The sequence below is a fragment of the Amphiura filiformis genome, chromosome 15, assembly GCF_039555335.1.
Source record: "Amphiura filiformis chromosome 15, Afil_fr2py, whole genome shotgun sequence".
Classification (NCBI taxonomy): Eukaryota; Metazoa; Echinodermata; class Ophiuroidea; order Amphilepidida; family Amphiuridae; genus Amphiura; species Amphiura filiformis.
In genome coordinates this window covers 5,158,581-5,180,545 of record NC_092642.1, presented here as the reverse complement: position 1 = coordinate 5,180,545, position 21,965 = coordinate 5,158,581, and the positions used below count along the sequence as shown (strand labels likewise).

General features: G+C 35.6%; 1 protein-coding gene across 4 annotated transcripts in view; it reads left to right on the top strand.

Moving 5' to 3' along the window:
- LOC140171167 (rho GTPase-activating protein 22-like) overlaps positions 1-21,965 on the top strand; it is a 96,046-nt gene that overhangs the window by 51,691 nt on the left and 22,390 nt on the right. For all 4 annotated transcript variants that reach the window (XM_072194356.1, XM_072194357.1, XM_072194358.1 and 1 more), the window contains one exon: positions 5,274-5,541. In XM_072194356.1, the coding sequence (XP_072050457.1) occupies positions 5,274-5,541 (268 nt within the window). The remainder of the gene's footprint in view (positions 1-5,273; positions 5,542-21,965) is intronic.

The following is a 21,965-nucleotide window of genomic DNA, read 5'->3' as shown; positions in this document are numbered from 1 at the left end:
AAATTTGCCACAAATTGATGATTGTTATATTATAGCTAGCCTTTTCAAATTTGACTTGCATTATATCCTTATCCTTATTTGTAGCAGAAAACAACAAATACATTCAAATTGTTTCTGTCATAATTATCTCCACAGCTAGTGCTACTAGTTTGTAAGAGCAGGAGCAGCATTATTACCATTAAGAACACCAGGCTTGAATTGAATGGGCTGATTTGTCGCCAGCCCATCGGGCTGGTACCTGTTTCTGGGATGGGGTCAGTTTGCTCAAGAGATTAATTTTTATTGGTATTGGAATGACTTTTTGTTAAAACTTTTTGTGGTTGAATTTAAAAAAAAATATTTTAATTATGTGTAAGGAAAAGTAAGTATGTTTTGCCGTTTCAACGAATGAAAACGAGTGAGTATTACCAAAGTTATGTTTGAATTAATATGACTTTAAAAGTTTTAGGTATAGGCCTAAAATGTAACAATAATAGTTAATATACAGCATCATATGGTCAGCAGAAGAAAAGTATGTCATTTCAGTGTCTTTGACCCGGGGTCCTTGACCACTGAACAGCGTGATATCATGTTGATAACAGATCTAAGAATCAAAATATTCATCATATGGACCATATTGATGTCAAAGTAATTATCTATCCTATCCTGTGTCGTTTTATGGATAAAAATGACTCAAAATGCTATTGATGAAATAGTTGCTATCATGAACATCAGTTTTGCCTTTTCAACGGGAAAAATCCGATGCAAAATAAAGTTTTTAGGGCCTAGCTATAATATGGGCATAATTTATGCATGTAGGCCTATAGCATTGAACAATGTACCCATTTGACATGCACTTATAGATAAATAAATTGTCTTACTTTATTAATTTAATAACTTCTATGTTATAAATAAAATGACACATAACGTAAGTGAAGCTACTTTCTATCTTTTTTATTTGATTCATAAACTTACAGTCAAAACACACAAGAGTGAAGATTGCAGTGAGTAATCAGTCCTTTATAAATGTTTTTGCCACCATCTATCATATATAGTAAACTATACATTGTAATCAATATCAAATTATTTTAAAAAAAAAATGTACATGTAAGGTGAGTTTATATTATGTTATATGGCTTAATTTAAGGAGTATTTCGTGATCCTAGCATCCTCTTTTTATGACATTTTCAGTAGATATCCACAAAAAAAGCTTATTCTAAAAATCATTTGATTCCGCTTTTGCCTTTACGAGTTATACATGGTTATGTGTACACAATGTGTTGCAATTTTGTTCTGGTATACCAGAACGAAATTCAAATTTCACGATTACTTTGCTAACTAATTAATCTGCAAGAAATATTTTGTACATAAACATTATGTAGCCAGAGGTTTCCAGTGATATAAAAATCTCAACTTTTTTGAGAAAAGTTAGGGATGATGCTGTGGATCACGAAATGCCCTTTTTAACTAAAACCTGCAGTCAGTGCAGTGTAGTATTTGTGACGTGGTATATCGAAAGCAGACACTTTTGGGCAGGGTCGTAAATGGAGAAATAGCCAAAAATCTACCCGGGGTGATTTTTTCACGATTTGGGTTTATGATGTTATTAATGTTTAAAATATTGTCTGATCGTTTCAGACCGGTATATAACTGGCATGTTGTATTTTTGAGACATTTTTCAAGGTAATTCCTACTCTCAACATTGTCAATAATATTTTTAAAGGCAGCTTATCTATTATTAATATTACAGGCCCGTTCAGTGATTTGCTCATCCGGACGATCGTAAAAATCATCAAAATTTTGGTACCGTACCTTTGTTATTACATAGATGTGCTAAGTCTGCGAATGGTTCAGCCAAAAGCCGTGTAGGCCTATTTAAGACAAAATAAGACATTTTACACGAATCTGTATTTTTAGATACTGACAGTATCTAAAATTAGCTACAAGTATTTGAATGGCGGGGCTTGAACTTCGTCAGTACTGCTGTTTTCTTCATTTTTTGCCAAATTTGGCATTTCAAAATACCAAATGACAATTTGAATGACTTAGGCCTATCCTTCTCTTTTAAGCAATTTATAAACAATTTTAATTTTTTACTCTTGCACTGGGATCACTGAATGGGTCTTTAAGAAATGTGGCGTATCATGTCAAAAACAGACATCTTTTGGACAGCTTATAAATTTGGAGGCTTTCACATAAAGAGCTATTTTGCTCCACAACGCCGTTTTCCCCAATAAAATCGGACATTCCTAAGCGAAGAAATTGAGTTCGTAAGTTATGGTATTAAAAATTGGAAATTGAAATATCGTGGGTAAAAAGCTGAAAAGACAAATAAAACCAGAACAGAACAATTTAGAGAACAATAATGAATTAATAATAATGAACAATAATGAATTAAAGAGTTGACATGAGATTAGGAGTTAATGTTTTCTGCAGTTTCAGTGTACATCTTCTCACCGTTGATGGTTTGGTGGACTGTCATGTAACATGGATGTAGTAAGCCGTGATCCTAAAAATGCCTTTCACATTGACCAAAACTAATTACAAGACCTCTTCTACATTGAGGCTGGCTTTCCCTTTTAAAGGGAATTTTTATTTAGTATTACTTCCTCCAAATTGGAAGGAAGTATTGGAATTTGTCAAATTTGTTAGTGCTTTTAGTATTGGTTTCTTGTCATAACTTTATTTGTAATGAGTGCAAAGTTTGTAATTGAAGATTTGAGTAATGGAATCCATATCTTCTGAGTAACACAAACAAGCAAGCAAACAAACAAAAATACAAGGTGATTCTACTTGCTTATTACATTCCAATCCATTTCAAGTATACACAATAGTTTATTGGTGTTAACTTATCAGCCATGTTTTATACTACAATATCACATATTTATCTCTTTGGTTACTTTTTGCTAGCATTATGGTTCCTGGTTGCCCAGCAGTCTTTTCATCTAAGCATATCATTTTTATTCGGTTCTCTGTAATGATACTAGTTTTGTTAATACCAGACCCGTAGCCAGGGTTTATTTTTGGGGGGGGTGCTGATTTTCAAAAAGTGGATCTTTTTTCAAAATTTGGACCTTTTTGGACTGGGGGGGCGTGAATTTGGACATTTTTGGACCAAAAAGGCATAAGAAACCTCTATTTTTTCACTCGCTACGCTCACAAATGGGACTTTTTGTGTCAACAAAGGGGACTTTTTGGGACTTTGGCATTTGGGGGGGGGCAGCACACCCCCTGGCTACCGGCCTGGTTAATACTAGGGCTTTATTGTTATTTTGGTACATGTATGATCTCCTTTAACTCAAATATTTATGAAGCCTTCGTTTGAAACTTGGACTTCTGAAGTGAAAGTTGAGGACCTTGCCACTAAATATTGCTATATTTGACTGTCTTGGTTTGGTTTGGCCTTCCTTCCCTAGTGCAGCTTCCTCGGTCGTCTAGCTGTGCCAGTCATGATTAGGGAAAGTCTGTAATATAACTATTATATATATGGTCCCCCGTCGTACCTGCCAATCAACCAAATTAAATCCTTTCTCACATTTTGTTATCAGTGGAACAGCCAGAAATAGACATGATGTACATCGCCAGCTTCCAACAGATGGTTGCAATAGATAACCTCAAACCATACATCCTAATTTATCACGGAACAGATATGGAGTAATTATCATAAAACTCTGTCGAAGACAATGAGCAGATTCTCTCTAAAGTAACCTCCTCTGGGTCTAATAACCCATAGGCATTGACCCTTAGGGTGTCTTCTTACACCAGCACAAAGTTTGTGCTGTCTTGACGAACCTAATCTTCCTTCCGAACGGAATCTTGCAATTTGAAAGTGGAAATTGGCGACCGACAGATCTCGCTTGAGGCACATTTTTGCTTGTCCGCACAGAGAGGGCACGGTTAATTGAAGGAGGGATGTACATGGAACTCTACTAAGCTGCATCTGTACTGATTACTACACATTAAGGAAGTTCTGGGAGTGCTTGAGAGGATTAAAGGATTTCTCGCTTTTGAATAAGAGTCAACATTGTCATGTTTTCGCATAGTTGTCAGTTCTATGTTCCTTCATGTTTTAAAAGATGATAAGGACTTTGAATTGTGGAATTTAGTCGATGAGATCATCAGTAACTGCAGAAATTGTTTTATAAGAGAAAATGGAAAGAAATGTTTCATGCAGGAAGATGATCAGGATGGGTTTATTGGATATCAAAATAAGTGTATATCCCTATTGCCTATCAGAGTTGTTGACTTTTGTATCAAGCAATTACTTACATAAACAATAATTATCTACGATTAACTAGCAACAACATATTTAAATCTAGAGACACATCAAAGTTTGAATCTCCGTGAAGTTCCTGACACTGGGTTCTCCAAAATTTTGATGAATTATTCATCCAATTTGTGCAAATTGTTGTTGTGTGTACTAATCACAAGTGTCATGCAGTGTCATGAAAAAGTATAATTGCTTGATCATCTGGTGCTTACTCCACATCTGTGCAGTTAATGAGTCGGACTATATCAGTATAGAGCTAGCGGTTTTTGGTGGGCGTCAGAGATGTCACTGTTTATGATAATGCGCGGTGGTAAATATGTGGTTAATGTAAGTTATGTTTTTATCCTTGTTTAAATCATGGCATTTGTCTTAAAGGATTCATTGGAATATAAGGATTATACATCACAAAAATCTTGGTTGTAAGAATTAACCATCATTTGGTGTTAACAGGGGATGACGCTAATTGATCATGTTATCACTGGCGATGTTCTCCAGAGTCAATGATTTGAATTTGGTGTTTTGATGTTATAACCACACTATAAGTGAATACACCTAAATGTAAAGCAAAAATAATGCCAAAACTGTTTAAAATAACACCAATTATTACGATCATGTAAACACTGATTGTATTATGTGCTTATTTACTCGCATGCTTTGCTTTTTATGTAAGTGCTTCATGTATATTAAACAATGTTTCATACAAATCTTATACAATCACAAACCTTGCAAATTTATGGTTGATATGATATTGTATGTTGCTCTGCAAGAAACACAGTTGTCAATTTCAAGTTGTTAAATATTTGGTTGTAAATTTACTTAATTTGGTAAGTATATACGGTACTCAGTCATTGCAGTTTTGACTCTTTTCTCTTACATGGACATTGTATGTACTTGTTTGTTTGCAGGTTTCATTTTTGGCAAATTTTAGGGTTCAGAAGTATACCATTTCCCTGATACTATAAATTGTTATAAGAATTTTTATATTAATTGAAATCAAATTATTTTCTTTATTTAACCTTTACAGGAACTTTATCCACACCGCAGAATGGCTGAGAGAACCTCCAGTATCCCATCTGATGAGATTCTCTATAGCGGATATCTCAAGAAGCAAGGGGGCGCTTTCAGAACGTGGCAGCGGCGATGGTTTGTACTAGCTGGAGAATACCTGTACTATTTTAACAAGGAGGAGGATACGAGGCCACTAGGGGCTATTCCATTGAGGAATAACAAGGTGGAGAAGCACCCCCATAACCCAGATGATCCAAGCAAATTCCTCTTTGAAATTCTACCAGGTGAGAGTTTGACTGGGAAACTTAGGGCTTCCTATATAGACAGTTGCATACATAATGCTATAGTCTATATATCTACCTCGAGTCACCAGCACTAACTTTAAAGTTCAGCATCTGCTGCATTGGCTTAGCGTTGTTTCTTGCGTGTACATACGCGCCCGTTTGAAAGCATGCGTAAAAGTATGTACACATACCAAGTAACGCTAAGCTAAGACCGAACACACTGAAGTGCCGGTGACTCGAGGTAGACATATAGACTAAAAGCGTATTGACTTTTTTGAGCATGAGTGTTACAAATGTTTTCCCATGTAGCACTTTACAGTGTGGATCAGCAGGGACATGCCCAGGAACCCAGGGAGGCTGACTGACTAAAATGTGCCTAAATATATGCTGATTTGTCATGTTTTTGGCATAAATCCAGTGGGGTTGAGCCCCTAAAGCCTACCCCTGGGCATGCACCTGCATAATTGACACAGTGCAGTGGAGAATCAAAGTTGGCTATGCACATTTTTTAAAACAATCCACACTCAGGTACACTATATTATTCCAGTTGAAATCCCATACACCCTCCTATTCGCCACTTGCACGGTTCCGCCATTATGCACTATATGCGGGGAGAGCCTCGAACTGGCAGCATACATGAAAGGAAGACTTACGTCACCTTACACCGAATGTTATATGACTGGTTCAATTCCCATTCATGTATGCTGCCAGTTCGAGGCTCTCCCCACATAGTGCATAATGGCGAACTGCAAGTGGCTTAATGGAATCTAGACATTACCTTAATCTTTCACACAGGCAATGTGAATTTCAAATAGGTTACTTGAATGGGTGACTCCATTTGAAATCTACACCCCCTGTGTGGGAGATTAAGGTAATGTGTATGGATTTCAGTTGGAATAGCCCTATGCATGAAAAACATTCCAAATCTCCAAGTCTAACTCTGTGATGCAACCCTATCTTGGCCAGTTTTATGCTAGAAATTATGAAAATGGCCAGGGGGTGTATTTGGCTAAACGTCATGATGCATCATAGATGTAGGTAATAAGAAAGAACCATAGCAACTGCATAGTCCATTTGCCGTCCGCAAGAGAGCAATGTCAACAGTTTGTCAAAGTTACTTCACACATGTACAGGTGTACCACCTTTGATCACGCATGTAAACATGCCAGTTTTGTGAGTTAATGTGCATGATTTAATACTATGTGTATGCACACTGGAGCATGTACTGACATCACTATCTTGAGGAAGCAAAATGGACTATATATATATATCCTACTACTAGCCAACAGGGCCCGTTATTTCTTTCTTATTAGCTACATCTACGATGCAACATTAAGTAACTTTTGTACCTCTATTCCCTATTAGGACATCACGATTCAAGTTTTGTGCAAGTTGTGTAACACATTGTACAGTCCAAATCACTGCAACTCGTAACATAAAAATCCTATTGGTTTAGGACTTATTGGGTTTTAAGCCTTATGATGCTTTGTACATATTAGAGCAATGCACCAGTACCCCATGTCTTGAAAAAAGATTCATTATATTGGAAAATCATTGGGAAATGGAATTATGGAGTGCACACAACAGAATGGTCATCTTTAAAAAGCTGTGTTGCTGGGTCATAGAAAGGTAAGAAAACATTGACCAGCTTTCAAGATCTGGAGTATATGCTAAATACAGAAAGCAAAAGAATTAAGTTACCAGTTATTGTCACCCCTGTATATCCTGAACAAAGACAGATTTGTCATAATTAGAACCAGCAGGAAATAGCTGCATCTTTTAGCTCGGGTATAAGACTTCATTTGATGAAATCGGTCAAGAAATAAATCCCAAGAAAGATGCAAATTCAAAGATTGCAGATTGCTCTATACATTTGGATGCCCAATTGATTTGTACACAAAAAATAAAGCGTTCTCAGACAAGAGAACTAGTGCTGTGCTTTCACTTGATTAGTTGAAAATGCAACTTTTGATTTTGTTCCTTCCTTGAGGTTTTCATCACAGTGTCTTTAATATTCAGCCGATTTCAACAAATGAGGTCCGAAAAATCAGAGCTAAAAGGCTGATGGTTTTAATTTTGGCATATGTCTTTGTTTAATATATATAATGGTGAACATAGCATATACCTTAATTCTTTTGCTGTCTTTATTTGGCATTTGGCAAATTGCTCAAAGTGTGACTGCCAAGATTTCCCCAGGTTGGTTACAATTTTATAACCCAGTTTAGAAGTGTTGCAGCAGGGATTCAAATTGCGCTGCAGTATAGCTAATTAGGTTTCTCTGTATCTTTCCTTGCACTTTCATCTGGCATAGTGGGCAAACTTATTGCTACTTTTAAAAAGTAAAAGTTACTTTTGTTGATATTTCATACCAGCAAAAACATAATAATGCTAGCATGTATTGGCACATTCAAACTTTCCATAAAAGTACTAGGAAATGAGAGCATGTGGATTTTTCAGAAAACATAATGAGCAGTCCATATGTTATAATTCAAATCAAAGTACCTTCCCATCATCAAAGTACTTTCAAGTGAGAGTGCAGTCTGCCATCATCATAATATGGATTTGATGGTATGAGTTTTCAACAAAATGTAATTTATGAGCAATCCATACCGTATGAGTCTAGTTCAAAGCATAATCCAGAATATGATTTGAATGTTGTCATTATTAACTTTTGCGGATATAGCTACACACCTATTCTCATTTTATCCATCAATCAACTGAATATTCGATGAGATGAGATGCATGAAAGATTGAAAATGACTTTCCAGTACCCATGGGTTTTGATGCAACAATCACCTCATGATTGTGAGTCATGATATAGAGCGAGTCCTATTATTATGTGCCAAATGTTCTCATTTACAGTGGCATAGTTCAACAGTTACAGCTCACAATTTGACCTCAATATTCTGAAGATGAGGTTGTGTACTGACACATTCAAAGTTCACCCCTTTAATATACAAACATATTAGGTTTTGAACTGTGTCCTGACTGATGGCGATGTTTGAGATCCTTGAGTAGGCCTATCAAGCAGGTGTCTAGGCCTGTGAAGTCAATTGATATTTGTGTCAAAGAATATATTCCTGGAGTGAATACAAGATGACATTGATATTGAATTGATTTGAAACTATTTTCTTGATTAGTAAGGAGGAAACATGATTAAGCTGGTCTCTTTTTCCTTCGATAATCCAATACACTTCAGAAGTTAGGCTGTGAAAGTTTTTGAATCTGCATGTATTTTGAAATACACCTTTCATGGTAGAATTGGTAGAATTAAACTGACTTGGTGAAATCTTCCCGACACTCCTGACAGGTGTCCCTTCATAGGCCCATATACATTTTTCTGGTATGAGGGAGCTTGCACTTTACAATACATACATTACACGTTTGTATATGGCACCATGTAACATTAAGATCATAGCAATGTTGTTTATGCGGATATCAGATTCACTTCCTTCAGGTTGGTAACCTTATCCAAACAGTAATGGGATGCATTGGGATAGTCAGGGGTTAACACCCTACTCTTTGTGAAACTGACTGTGAGCTCTGTACTAAAGTTTGTTCGGCTTATAGTAGGCGTAAATTATTTGTTTTTTTGTCACTGCGCACATCAATCTAGTCCCTACTCATGCTTGCATAAATATACATAAGCGTGCACCAGTTACACACTATGCAATGCACAAGCGTAAGTGCTGCGCCAACTGTGTGCATGCCATATTTCAATACATAGTGTTATGAGACACATTTGTTTCGCCTTTAGGTATAACTCTCTGTTCATGTGACCGAAGGCTTAATGTCTATCTTCTGAAAACAATTTTTATACAATTGTCCAAACGACCCTTATCTTGAAAATCTCGAAAAAAGTTCTTACTGTGCCAAAGAGACCCTAATTTTGGAAATTCATAATTATTTATTTTCTTTTTTTTTGTTGTTGAAATTTTTGATATCGTGAAAAGTTTTTTAACAATTTCTTTGCACTTCTAAACTGTATTAGAACATGAATGGAGTGATATTAATTAACTCTGATCGGCTCATAATATAGCAGGACTCTTTATCGTGGATTGATAAAGAATGGTGTACACACAGTTTGGCGCAGCATCTACATGAAGTATGCTTTGCGTATTGCGTTACATACGTTGTTGTGAATATAGTAGATCCATTAAATAAGAGTTTTGGAACAAACCGTTTTAATTTTCTGGGAATTTAATCCACAGATTTAATCACAATATTTCGGCCCTAGGCCTTTATCAAGTGTGAGCTGCGATCCGCGTACCTGAATATATGTATACACAGGCGTAAGTTGGGACTTTATTGTATTAGCGCAATAACAAAAAACTTTTTTATTAAGCAAATTGGTGTATTTGTATAACATGTGTGGCTATGAAATTTTAAAAAATCCAAACGACCAACCGGTCTTATACAATTTTCTTGGCCTTATTTAGATAGACCTTTTATTCACAACACATGTAGCACAATTAAAGGTATATTAGGTGAGCAATTTGATGACTTTTAAATAAAAGTTCAATCTTCATAATATTATAACATGTCAAGTCATTGCCCCAATAATATGCTTGAGCCTTCCTTTCCGTGGAGTTCTTTTCCTTGCAATATATATATAGTTGAGTTTTGATTTGAAATGTTGCCAGATCAGGAAAAGGAAAACCGTTAAGATTTGATTGACTTAATTTCTCATAGGAAGATGTGGTGTTCTTGTGATTAAATGAAGTATTGCAAAACACCTTGTGTGAATTATATAAGCTAGACCTTGCCTTGCTTAGTGCAAATATTGGACACACCCGAGATTGTGGTATATATTATAAGCCATTACATCCACCTGTTGAATTCACATTGTGTGGGTTATAATGCTATAGAATCCAACCTTTTCCTCTCCTCATGAGAACGTGTCTGACATGGCATACATTGTATCCTGTTCAAAATCCTGTAGTTATGTGGAGGTCTTGCATGTCAGTAGTTGACCACAATCATGGCTCAACTCTAGACAAAAGCATACCAATATCTCTAATAATGCTTCAGTTTATTCCACAGAAATAGAAAATGTGCACCGTAGATTGATCCAAAGTCGTAGCCAGGGGATGAGAAATGTTGAAAATCAATCTTTTGGAGGAAATATTCACAAAGGTCTGCTTTTTTGGCTAAAAACATTGAAATCAGTCCTTTTTGAAGGAAAAGCTCAAAAAGGTCCAGTTTTTATTAGCTCTCTATACTCCCACACCACCCCAGATAAATTATCCGTGCAGGCCTGGGTTAATCCCAAAAGCTAGTGAATACACTGCATTGGGGTATTAAGAAAAGCATGAAGGTCCTCTATTATAGGCCTAGTGTTTTTTTAGATTGCAAATATATTAAATTTGGGTATTTTGTAATAAAAAATAAACAACTTAATACTGTTTTTGAGACACATAAAAATCAAGTCCTGATTGAAGCAAGACCCTTCCAAGTGAAAATTATAAATAGCATGATGTCTATCGAAATAACTGAAAGAAAGTCCGTGACATCCAGAAGTTGCTGCAGGATAGCACAAAATCATAAGAGAATGTTATAAAGACATAAATCATTTACACAAAAAAAACTTGTCGGTAACCCCCTTGGTCAGGAAATGCTCTATGAATCCTATTTCTATTTTATGCCCCAGAAAGATGATAAAATATAAAACTATCAAGGGACTGAAAATTTCCCTGAACAATAATGAAATAAAAAAGAGGGGGGGGGTGGCACTTAAGAAATATGCTGCATTTATGCTTGACTGAAAAAAAAAAAATTGGTGTTTTTTTTTTTTAGAAAACAGTTGGTGTTTTTTTTTGTTTTTGTTATGTTTTGCTAACAGATTAGTAACTCGCTTCATGTGTGTTATATCTACAATCATGGAAAAAATAGTTGGCACACTTGCACTAAACAATGGAAATGCGTGCCCTATCAAAATTGGAGAGGCGAGTGAAACATGCATACAATATATGTGAAGTACAGACTCCCCCCTATATCTCACCCTTCCCCACTCCCCATCTGTCGATGTTGGTGGGTCTCACGGACCTGTTGACAACATGGCTTGGTCCAACATTGAATTGGGGAGCGGGGCAGAGATATCTGAAAAGACAGGCAAAGTGTGCCAACCTTTTTTTCCTGGATTGTAGTTTCCTTTATATCTAGTTTTTAAAATATTTTTTTAATTGACTCCAAAAATGCTGAATTTTGGGGGCCTTATTACGTATAGGGTGAAACTCATTTTGGGGTGTCAATGATCCTGAAAAAAATGTTCATGAATGTGAACACCATCACACTTATGCGATCCACAGGGGAACAAATGATTTGAGAAAGAATCAAGTCCCAAACATGCCTAACTCTATGCTCAAAAGTATCAAGAAGGACAGTGCTTGTCTCATTATAACATCAGTAGGCCTAAATAACCAGGCTAAATTGACCATGTCATACAATGTGGCCGTCTCTCCACAGGAATGACGGCCCAGCTAGTTAGCCATGTAGCCAGCCGGCGATATGCCTTCCTTGGTGATTCGGTAAAGTTCTCATGCAATAAGGCATTACTGGTAAATTGAGCTTGACATGCTGATAAGATGGGTCTTAATTTCTCGAGACGCTAGATTAAGGCTTTTCAGCGTGTCACTGGTTTTCTGATTGGGCTTCATTTTGCCACTTCCTTCTGAAATGGGGTCTTTCCAGTAAAAATGATTTTAAATATTATTTCCTATTAAAATGTTATGACAGATTTCTGATTTTATTAATAAAAAGCTGATTGGTTAAGGGCTCTAGAATGAGCGTTTATAGGCGTTTCGACAGTATTTTTTGTGGGACATGAGAGCACCTCAGGCGATCGACTTGCATTCTGAATCTGAAGCATGTCTTTCTGATATCAAATAATTTTCATTTTTGAAATTCACGATATAATACAAATTTTATGACAAATTATTAAAATTTGATATTTTTCAAATTTTGATATATAACAGTCCTCGAAATAAATTTTATAAATCTAATGATATATTCTTAAAGTGTATGTAGCTGGGAGGAAAAGCCGACGATCAATTGAAAATTTTGACCTTTTATATTGAAGATATGGATTTTATTACCAAAAAGACTAATTTGTTTTGGTGTTTTGGGAAAAAATCCATATCTTCAATAATGAAAAGGTCAAAATTTTCAATTGATCGTCGCTTTTTCATCCCACCTACATACACTTTAGGTAGAAATCATCAGATTTATAAAGTTTACTTCGAGTACTGTTAAATATCAAAAATATCAATTTTTAATGATTTGCAATTAAATGTGTATTAAATTGTAATTTCAAAAAATCAAAATTATTTGATATCAGGATGACATTCTTCGTATTCAGAATGCAATTCGATATGTGATGTGCTCTAATGTCCCAAAATAAATACTGTCCAAACGTTCATACCCCAGCCCTTAATAAAAAGCTGATTGGTTAAACGATAGGAATGGTTTAGTGATAAGAATATTATCCCAATCATTACATCAATAATAAGATTACGATTAGGATTTTTAAAAAATGACAGGTTCTAACCTAAATTCTATATTATTTTGTTAGTTGGTATTTTTTGTAAAAAATATATCCGTCACTTGAAAACATTATTTCTAAATATTGAAGTCCTCATACTCTGCAATTATTAAAAAACTGTGTTTAAAAAAAGAAGATTAATATCTGTAACATGCCAACATTGAAAAATATAAAACAGCTGCATGTGTAAAAAAAAGTAAAAAGCTCTATCTATTATCTATATATCCCGCTATATATAGCATCACCATAATGTGCCACATGTTATGTTGGTGTATGTGTTGCATACATAACTATTTTATTCATTTATTTCGTTTGTTTTCCTTATTTGTGTGGCATGGATTTAATAGTTAATTAGGAAGCCTGCAAGAGAATATTTCTTTTGTCTTTGCTAGGAGCAGATCCAGGAGGGGTTTTGTAAAACTTGTTGACTTTTTTGGGTGATTTTGATCCCAAATTTGTCCAGAAGTTTTCCAAATATGGGTGCTCGGCTGCCCGCCTGCTAGCAAAGCAAGTTGGAAAATATGCCCATTTCAAAAACTTGAATCTTACCCTGGGTCTGTGATTTTGTCATCATGTTTTGGGAACTTGCCACTTCAATTAAACATGTTAAATTAAAAGGACATGCACTTATGTTTTGCTCTTTAAAAATCAATAACATTTGCCAAGTATTTAAATGTAAAAGCTGGGGACAAAAGAAATTAGTACTGAAGATCTCTATATATCCCCCATAAGTCAGCAGCCTGGGGTCAACTGTCCCTCTAGCCATGATACATATTACATAGTGATCCATTTTTGCCATTTATTAATTAAATTGAATTAAGGGGGTACTACACCCCTCGATAAATTTGTGTATATTTTTTGCATTTTTCTCAAAAACTAAAAACACACTGGTAACAAAAGTTATGTATATTATAGGGGCAAGTAATACAATTACTACACTGGAATTTCAGTGTCCCACGACAAGCGGTTTGTTATTTATGATAAGAAAAGAGGTACCGCTAGGATGTACCTCATTTCATGTCATATATACTAAACCGCTTGTCTTGAGTCACTGAAATTTCAGTGTAGTAATTGGATTCAATGCCCCAATAATATACATAACTTTTGTTACCAGTGTGTTATTATTTTTTGAGAAAAATGCAAAAATAGTCACAAATTTACCACAGGGGTGTAGTACCCCCTTAATTCAAGTGGTATCTGTCCCATTCAAATCATACAACATTTGTTTACCATATGGATATCCTCCTTACTAACAACTCTTATTTTGAATGGTGTTATATTATTTCAAAGTGACTATTCATGGTTTTGTTGTATCAGGTGGGCACATTGAACGGAAATACTTCCACTTAATACCTTAATTGCTCCGAGTTGTGATCTGTACTGGGTTAATTGTCATCTCCTGACTCAATTTGATACAATCATCTTTTGGGGATTTAAGCTTAACATTGTGTATTGTGTTGAATTATTGAATTTAGAAATCATGACATCTGTGAGTCACTTGATTAGGTGCACATGGGTTGGGTAGAGAGGTCTTAGAATTTGACCAGGTAAGCTTAAAGGGGCATTTCAATGGGCTGTTGTAGTTGAAATCCATACACCCCCTATTGAAGATGTGACCTTAATCTCCCATACAGGGGGTGTAGATTTCAAATGGATTCACCACCCATTCAGGTAACCCTAAAAGGTCATGGATTTCAACTGGAATATAGCCCAATGGAGGCACAGCACAATTACTGCTAGGGTTCAAACCCAGTGATCATGAGTCAAAGCCCATACCAAAAGCATGGTTGTCAATCCGGGGGGTGAGACGTGTCCATCCCCCTCCCCCACGTTTTGTTGTTTACACAGCCACTTTTTCAAAATTCAGGCCTCATGTCCCCTACTTTTCAAGACAGATTGACACTACCAACAAAAAGGGTGTTTAAATCAGAATGTTCTTCTGCAGAAATCTTCCACATCCAACTGCAATTGGGATCATTCTTACCAACACTGGATCCCAAAAGAGCCAATTTTCATTTCTGTTTCCTATGGAAATTGACTTTGGACTCCTTGGAATGAGTATACATGAGTAGTTGGGAACCACTTCCTTCTTTTTTGCAATTTACCAGATGCATGCACAGCGAAATAAAAGTCAGTTTTACATTTACATTTTATTATGACATGATGAATCAAAAGCTAATTTTAGCATCTATATTTGTTTTTGATAACATCTGTCATAATTACATCTCTAAAAGTAAAATAAATGTTGAATTCAGCTGGGAATTAATATGTGGAAATAAGTATGTGTCACACCAGAAATTCACAAGTCATTAATCTAAGTAAGTTTTAGTTCAAATGGGCTCATAAGTATGACATTCATTTGTTTATTTGATTCTGAGTTTCTTCATCATAGTTCGTAGACACTTCACAGGTGAATTATATAATTCCATTGCTGTAGCAGGACGAGAGCTCAATGTGATGATCAGAATGAGTAATGGGCTATTCCATTTAAAATCCACACTACCCCTGTGGAAGATTTTGGTAATATCTTCCACAGGGGGGAGTATGAATTGCAAATGGAATGAACTCATTAGCAGCTCCACTTGAAACTCACCCTCCCTCTGTGAAGATTCAGGTTGAATCTTTCTCAATCTTTCTCAGAGGGTATATGAAATTCAAATGGAGCTGCCTGATGTGTTCATTCCATAAATCTTCCACAGGGGTGGTGTGGATTTAAAATGGAATAGGCCATGTGTTAATTTTCAGATGTGGTCAAAAGAATTTGTTTCTCAAGCTCTTCATTATCTATTTCATGACATCTTGGATAAATGATCTTTTCTCATTAAGTGCATACCTTTTAATAGCTAGAAATTGAAGTTTGTCCATCATTTTGATCAAATTAAAATTGTCTCCAAAATTATATCCAGCAAACATTATTGACCTCTAGAAGCCTACTATAGCGGTTCAGAGAGTTCAAATACAATGTTGCTATTGCCTTCCTTCCTTGAAGAATTTGAGATACATCGGAGTTGTATAAACTGTTTCGAGACTTATAAATGTAATTTAGCATCTGTCAAAGGCAATCATTTAACCGCCATTTTGGATGGATGTTTGGGTGTTGTATTTTTGGTTCTCCACAGCAATTTTTGCTTGTCCGCTGCGACCTTCTGTTCTTTCCGCTCAATTAATTAGCTTTGTTGGAAGGCTTTGTTAGCTTTTAGGAATATCTTCTGCAGTGAAAACAGCTGCAAAAGATGCTGACGCAAAAAGTAATCCACAGCTTCTGTCCTAACAGGAAAATGCCCACAAAAATTCAGAGTGTGACCAGCTTTTAGTTGTCAATGATCACAAGTTCATGCTACAAGACTAGTCCAAAAATACGGAAAAGGTTGTTGAACTGTTTGACCAAACAACAAAAACAAGGTTGCATCATCGGCTGGTACTGTAGATAACTAAAATGTACTTTTGAATCCTTCTATCCGCACCTGTCAGCTCAAATCAAACCCAACTTTGAGTCACTACCAAGAATAACTCTGCACCAATAACTGTTATCTCACAACGCTGGTATCTGTCATCTCTATCCCGGATAAGATACCCATCATTATCTCATTTGGATTCAAAGCAGAATTCCTCAGACATTACTTTGCACCTAGCTGACAGGTTACTTTCCTGTTAAGGAGGAATGATGCATGAGTGGAGACAAAGATCTTCACCGGGAATTAATTTCTGATATGTTAACCATAAGCCCTAGAAAAGTCCCACAGGTTGACCAAGCTCGTTTATGATTTGACGCTAGAATTGCATGCACCAAGGAAACATGAAACAGAAATGAGGCTTTCATATCGTCTTCCTGACCGGTGAATTTTAATAGCATACATATAGATCAAAGTTAAAAGTGTATGTCTCAATCCTTAATCCAAATTGTATTTGAAGTATGCACTTTTGACTAAATCTGCATTTCACAGATTGGTCATATCAAAGAAGATTGTCTTGGGTTAAGTCTTGATAAAGTACATCTGTAACTTATACAGTCTTTTAGTTCTAACTTGGAAATGGCTTTCATGATATTTAACTTCCATAACTTGGATGGGACTTAATAAATCCTTGTAAGGGTTCTGAGAAATGGTGAACAAGACCACTTTGAATGATGCAACTTCACATAATAAAAGGAAACCAACCTGCTGCTTTTTTCGAGACTTTCACAGAAAGAAATTCAGATTTGGTAAGGTGTCAAAATACCTATTTTTATATATCCTCATATAGGGGATTCTTGTTGCCGTACATTGTTGAAATTGAGAAATCGATGATAGTTCATATCATTGATGATATGACATGTCAGAGCGATGGTCACTATGACACATAAACCAGATGTGAAAGGTGTCCCAAATGGTTGTTGAATTCAACAACTGTTTATTTATAGATTGTCAAGTGTTGATAAATGTCCAAACAAATCCCTGTCATTTGATGATTTGGTTAAAACAAAATTGATATGCTAGCTTACACTGTAATGTAAAAAAAAATCAGGTTTATTGTTATTTTTCAGTTTGTGTTCACAGAATCTCTACAGGGTGTATCAAAATGATTGGTACCGGGCTATGTGACATTTTCAAAAATAAATCAAAAATATAAAATTGCTAATTAATATAGTTTTTGTACTATAAATAGAAAGGGGCATATGTTAACTTATTGATCTATTAATCTGAAGTTGATAGGTTGATGCATCTGGGAACTATTGTCATTTAAACGAAGATCGACGTAATCATGGTTTGACTTACACAACACAAGATGATGAATAGGTTCACTGCTTAAAACATTTATTGCATACATACTCTTCAATATCTCACCTCAGTATACATAACATAAAATTGCTTTACACATGCTTTTAGAAAGATAGTTCCTGAAGTCCCTGCCTTACGACTCTTGCAGTGTGAGGTGAAGCCCTATCTTGAAAGAACTTAACAACTGGGATGGGTCCATTCTGAAACTGCCCTTATCAAATTTTGAAGCATTGCAAGTAATAGCATGTTTGCATGGGATACGCCTTGCTCTTAGAAACTTTCTCCTAAATCTTCTCTGCACTTCTCCATAGCTTCGTGTCGACCAGTGATTCTTAACTATGAATGCACACTTAAGTGTGGAATACTGTGGAGCCATTCCAAACTTTTACCAGGTCTAAACTAACCTACACTGTCTACAGTCTATAGCCATTCTGCCACACCATCTACTTAGTAATCTCAAAAATACAATTTAAATTGCCGCCCTGGATGGTATTGATACACAAACTTCTTTCACCCCACCTAAATTATTCAAGTTAATAATATTACTCTCAGGCAATAAATATTGATTATTACATTAATATATATTATGAATGAAGAAATAGGCAAGGAAAATAATAAACATTTCAATGATTTTCAACATATCATCCTCGCAATGTATTTGCAGTAAAATAGAGCTTTGAAAATGGTGCGCTACTGATCCAGCGTTACGATGAAAAGTGTAAAAAACACCTACTTTCCTTTAGATCATGTAACTTCTAAATAGAATGTACTATCTTTATGATCTAAAATTCTTAGAGAAGATAAAACTACTATAATTACAAATATTTAAACAAATAACCCCAAACTGGCACAAAAAACAATAAAAAAATTCGGCAAAAAATGGGAAGGCTTCGGTACCAATCATTTTGATACACCCTGTATTATCACCCCTACTATACGTACATCCCACAGAATTAGAGAAGTACCCCCAATACGCGAAAGTAAGCAACACTGGTACGAGACAAATTAGCAAGTGGTTACATTCATGTGTTTATTCAACTATGGTTACATTACTGTGACGCTTCAAACAAGGCTAATATTTCAATACAGACAAACAAAAGACCATTTTTGTTCACATTTCATAGTGAATTGGGAGGAAAAACATGAATTTCGCGGAGAAAATGAAATTGCACGGAGAAAGGAACATTTTGTGGCGCAACTTGCGATTTCGCGCTGCGAAAATCGCACGACCCTGCCAATAGGGAGAGAACTACATACTGGGAACCACACAATCTTCGCCTGCTATTTGAGGGGCATCATAACAGTTAGCAAATGGGGTTTGTGCCCTCAATCATGAGTAGTCTTTTACAAAGACTAAGTTACAGCCGGCCTGTGATGTAATGGCTAGGAATACAGAGATTATGATAAATTGAAAGTTCTAGAAATACATAATGAAATCTGAGGATGTGATTTACTGTGATAATAATTTGTGTGTCTCATACACAGCCTTGGTGCTGATATGTAGTTGTTGTTGTTTTTAAATCATCTAATTATGGTCAGATTTCCCATGACGGGTATGGATTAACTTTGTCATTGAATACAGTGCTTATTATAGTTCACAGTTATCATTTGATATCCATACTTATCCTACTTAAATGCCACAAATGATTGATTCACATCAGATGTTTTATAAGATGAAAAAGCAGTGTTTGAAATTGATACTCTCTGTATTGCCTGTACTATTGTTTTTATCAGGCTTCCAAAAAGCGATGTTTGAAATTGATACATTATGTGTTGCTTTTATTATTATTTTTTATCAGGCTTAAATAAATCCCTGCATATGAATAAGCTCAGCCAACAAATGTGTATTACTAAATCACTGCTTATACGTTCATACAGAGGCAACTGAGATCTCACATAAGCAACTTGCAATTGGCCATTATAAATATGCCTATAGCTTCAGAACTGTTAATCATAATCACAATATTTTAACATAGAAGGAAATTTTGATTCCCCATTCGTTCAATGTTGTTCAATAACGACACAGTTGTGTTTTTAAGATAAAAACAAGAAGTTGCATTTGCATCGGTCAAGCATTGTGGCATGTAAAACCTACCATTATCTTTGTGCTGAATTCAAATCAATACAATTTACTGCAAAAATGAAAATGGGCATTGGTAACCTTTAAACTTACACTGAGAACACAATATACTCAATGAATTGTAACAACTGAGGTTTCAAAATTACCGCACTTAAATTTTCAATCTCCTGGTGTTTTCAAATGCAATTAATAGTTCCAAAGTTAAAGGTATATTATAAAGGCTTAGGCCTAGTTACTTTTTGTGAGATCTTGACATAATTGTGCTGTTCAACCAGCAAGCAGTTATTTTATCTGAGTTGCACATGGAACAGTTCATTTTTCACCGAATGAAAATATTCTTTCCATTGAATGAATAAAAACATTCAATATTTATTTTGTATATAGCTCATAAATAACAAAGATCCTGAAAAAGTGTTCTAGACTTTGGCAGCTTTTTGGGAGCAGATAGAGTACATGTCAGATGTCTGCTTTAATGCAGAGTACAGTATTATGTCAAGCCCACATCCTCTAAACATGACCAAAGTATATAAATGTTTACGTGGCTTGCTACATGTCCTTTTATTGTGCCAGAGTTAAATCCTGGAAAGGTCCTTGTGGTTAGTGATATCACAAATTCATGTAGCAACCCAACTCGATTGAGTCATAACCCATGTGGAACCCTGAAAAATTGACATTTAGGCCTATACAATAATATGTAGGCCTATGTAGTGTATACTGATCGTGGACACCATATCATCAGGCAGTGTGCAGGCAGGGTTTAGTTAGTGTGTTGTGTCGTGGTTATCACAAACTCACCACATCTTACTTGTTCCTTCCTGTTAATGAATGACTCAATAGTGGGGGAGATTCTCTCTTTGTGAACAGCGGCATCACCAACCGTTTTCGGAAGGGGATAATATTAGTGGGTGTAAAAAGTGAATTTCAGGATGCGGGGAAGAAAATAGCTAATATGTTGCTATAATTGTCCCCAGATTACTCTTCTGATCAATGAACTTGTTTATCTTGACTGGGGGAGGGGTAAAACCCAATTTGTGAGGGTAAGTATCCCATGCCCCCTACTATCGAAGGATTGATGACGTAATAAGATGAATTGATATTATGAATTATTTTGGTGAAATGTTATTGCTATTTATTTTCATTAAGGAAATCATCCACTGCATGTGATTCCTCTACTAAACAAAATAAATGTAGTTCACCTCATGTGTATAATAAAGGAGATTGCAAAAAGGTTTAATTTTAGATGTGTAATCAATCATTTATGATTTTTAAACACTTGAGAAAGTTCCTGCAATCTTATTGGTTCATACCTGTAATATGCCTATGGTAATATGGTACAGCGTGTGCGCGTTGATGCGCTACTTGTACGCGCTATTTGAACCAATCTGAGGCGCATAGCAACAATGGGACTGATCGATTTTAAGCCCTAGGTAATTCCTTGTCAAATGTAGGATTTAATTTGATTAAAATTTGGTATATTTATGATATTTTTATTTGAATTGAAGTGTTTAAGAATGAGAATAAAGGTATTGTTTTTAGCTGCTGTTATGCATCTATTGTCTCATAACACGGGCGACATCATTATTTTTCGCCTTATTGTTTTACTTAAAATAATAATGACAATAACATTTCATTCAAAATGTCTCTGTCATTTTTTTGGTTTGAATGTATATTGTATGCCCATCAGGTCTCTGTCTGTCTGTCTGTCTGTCTGTGTGGGTGGATGTATGTCTGTCTGTCATGTTTCTGTCTGTCTGTCATGTTTCTATCAATGTGTGTGTCTGTGTGTGGGGGGTGTCTGTCTGTGTCTTGGGTGTGTTTGGGGGTGTGTCTGTCTGTGTGTTTTGTTCCAATAAAATTTACTCCAGTTAAGACATTTCTCCTTTACTGTATTGCTGGGCTACACATGTGAGACCTAAACTACCTAAATCCATTGTTGCTTTACGCATAAAACCCTAGTGCTGAAAGAACAATTACCTTTAAAATTATTTAATCATCAAGAATTGTTCAAAAACTAGTTCTTTATCTTCATACTAAAAGTGAGTAATAA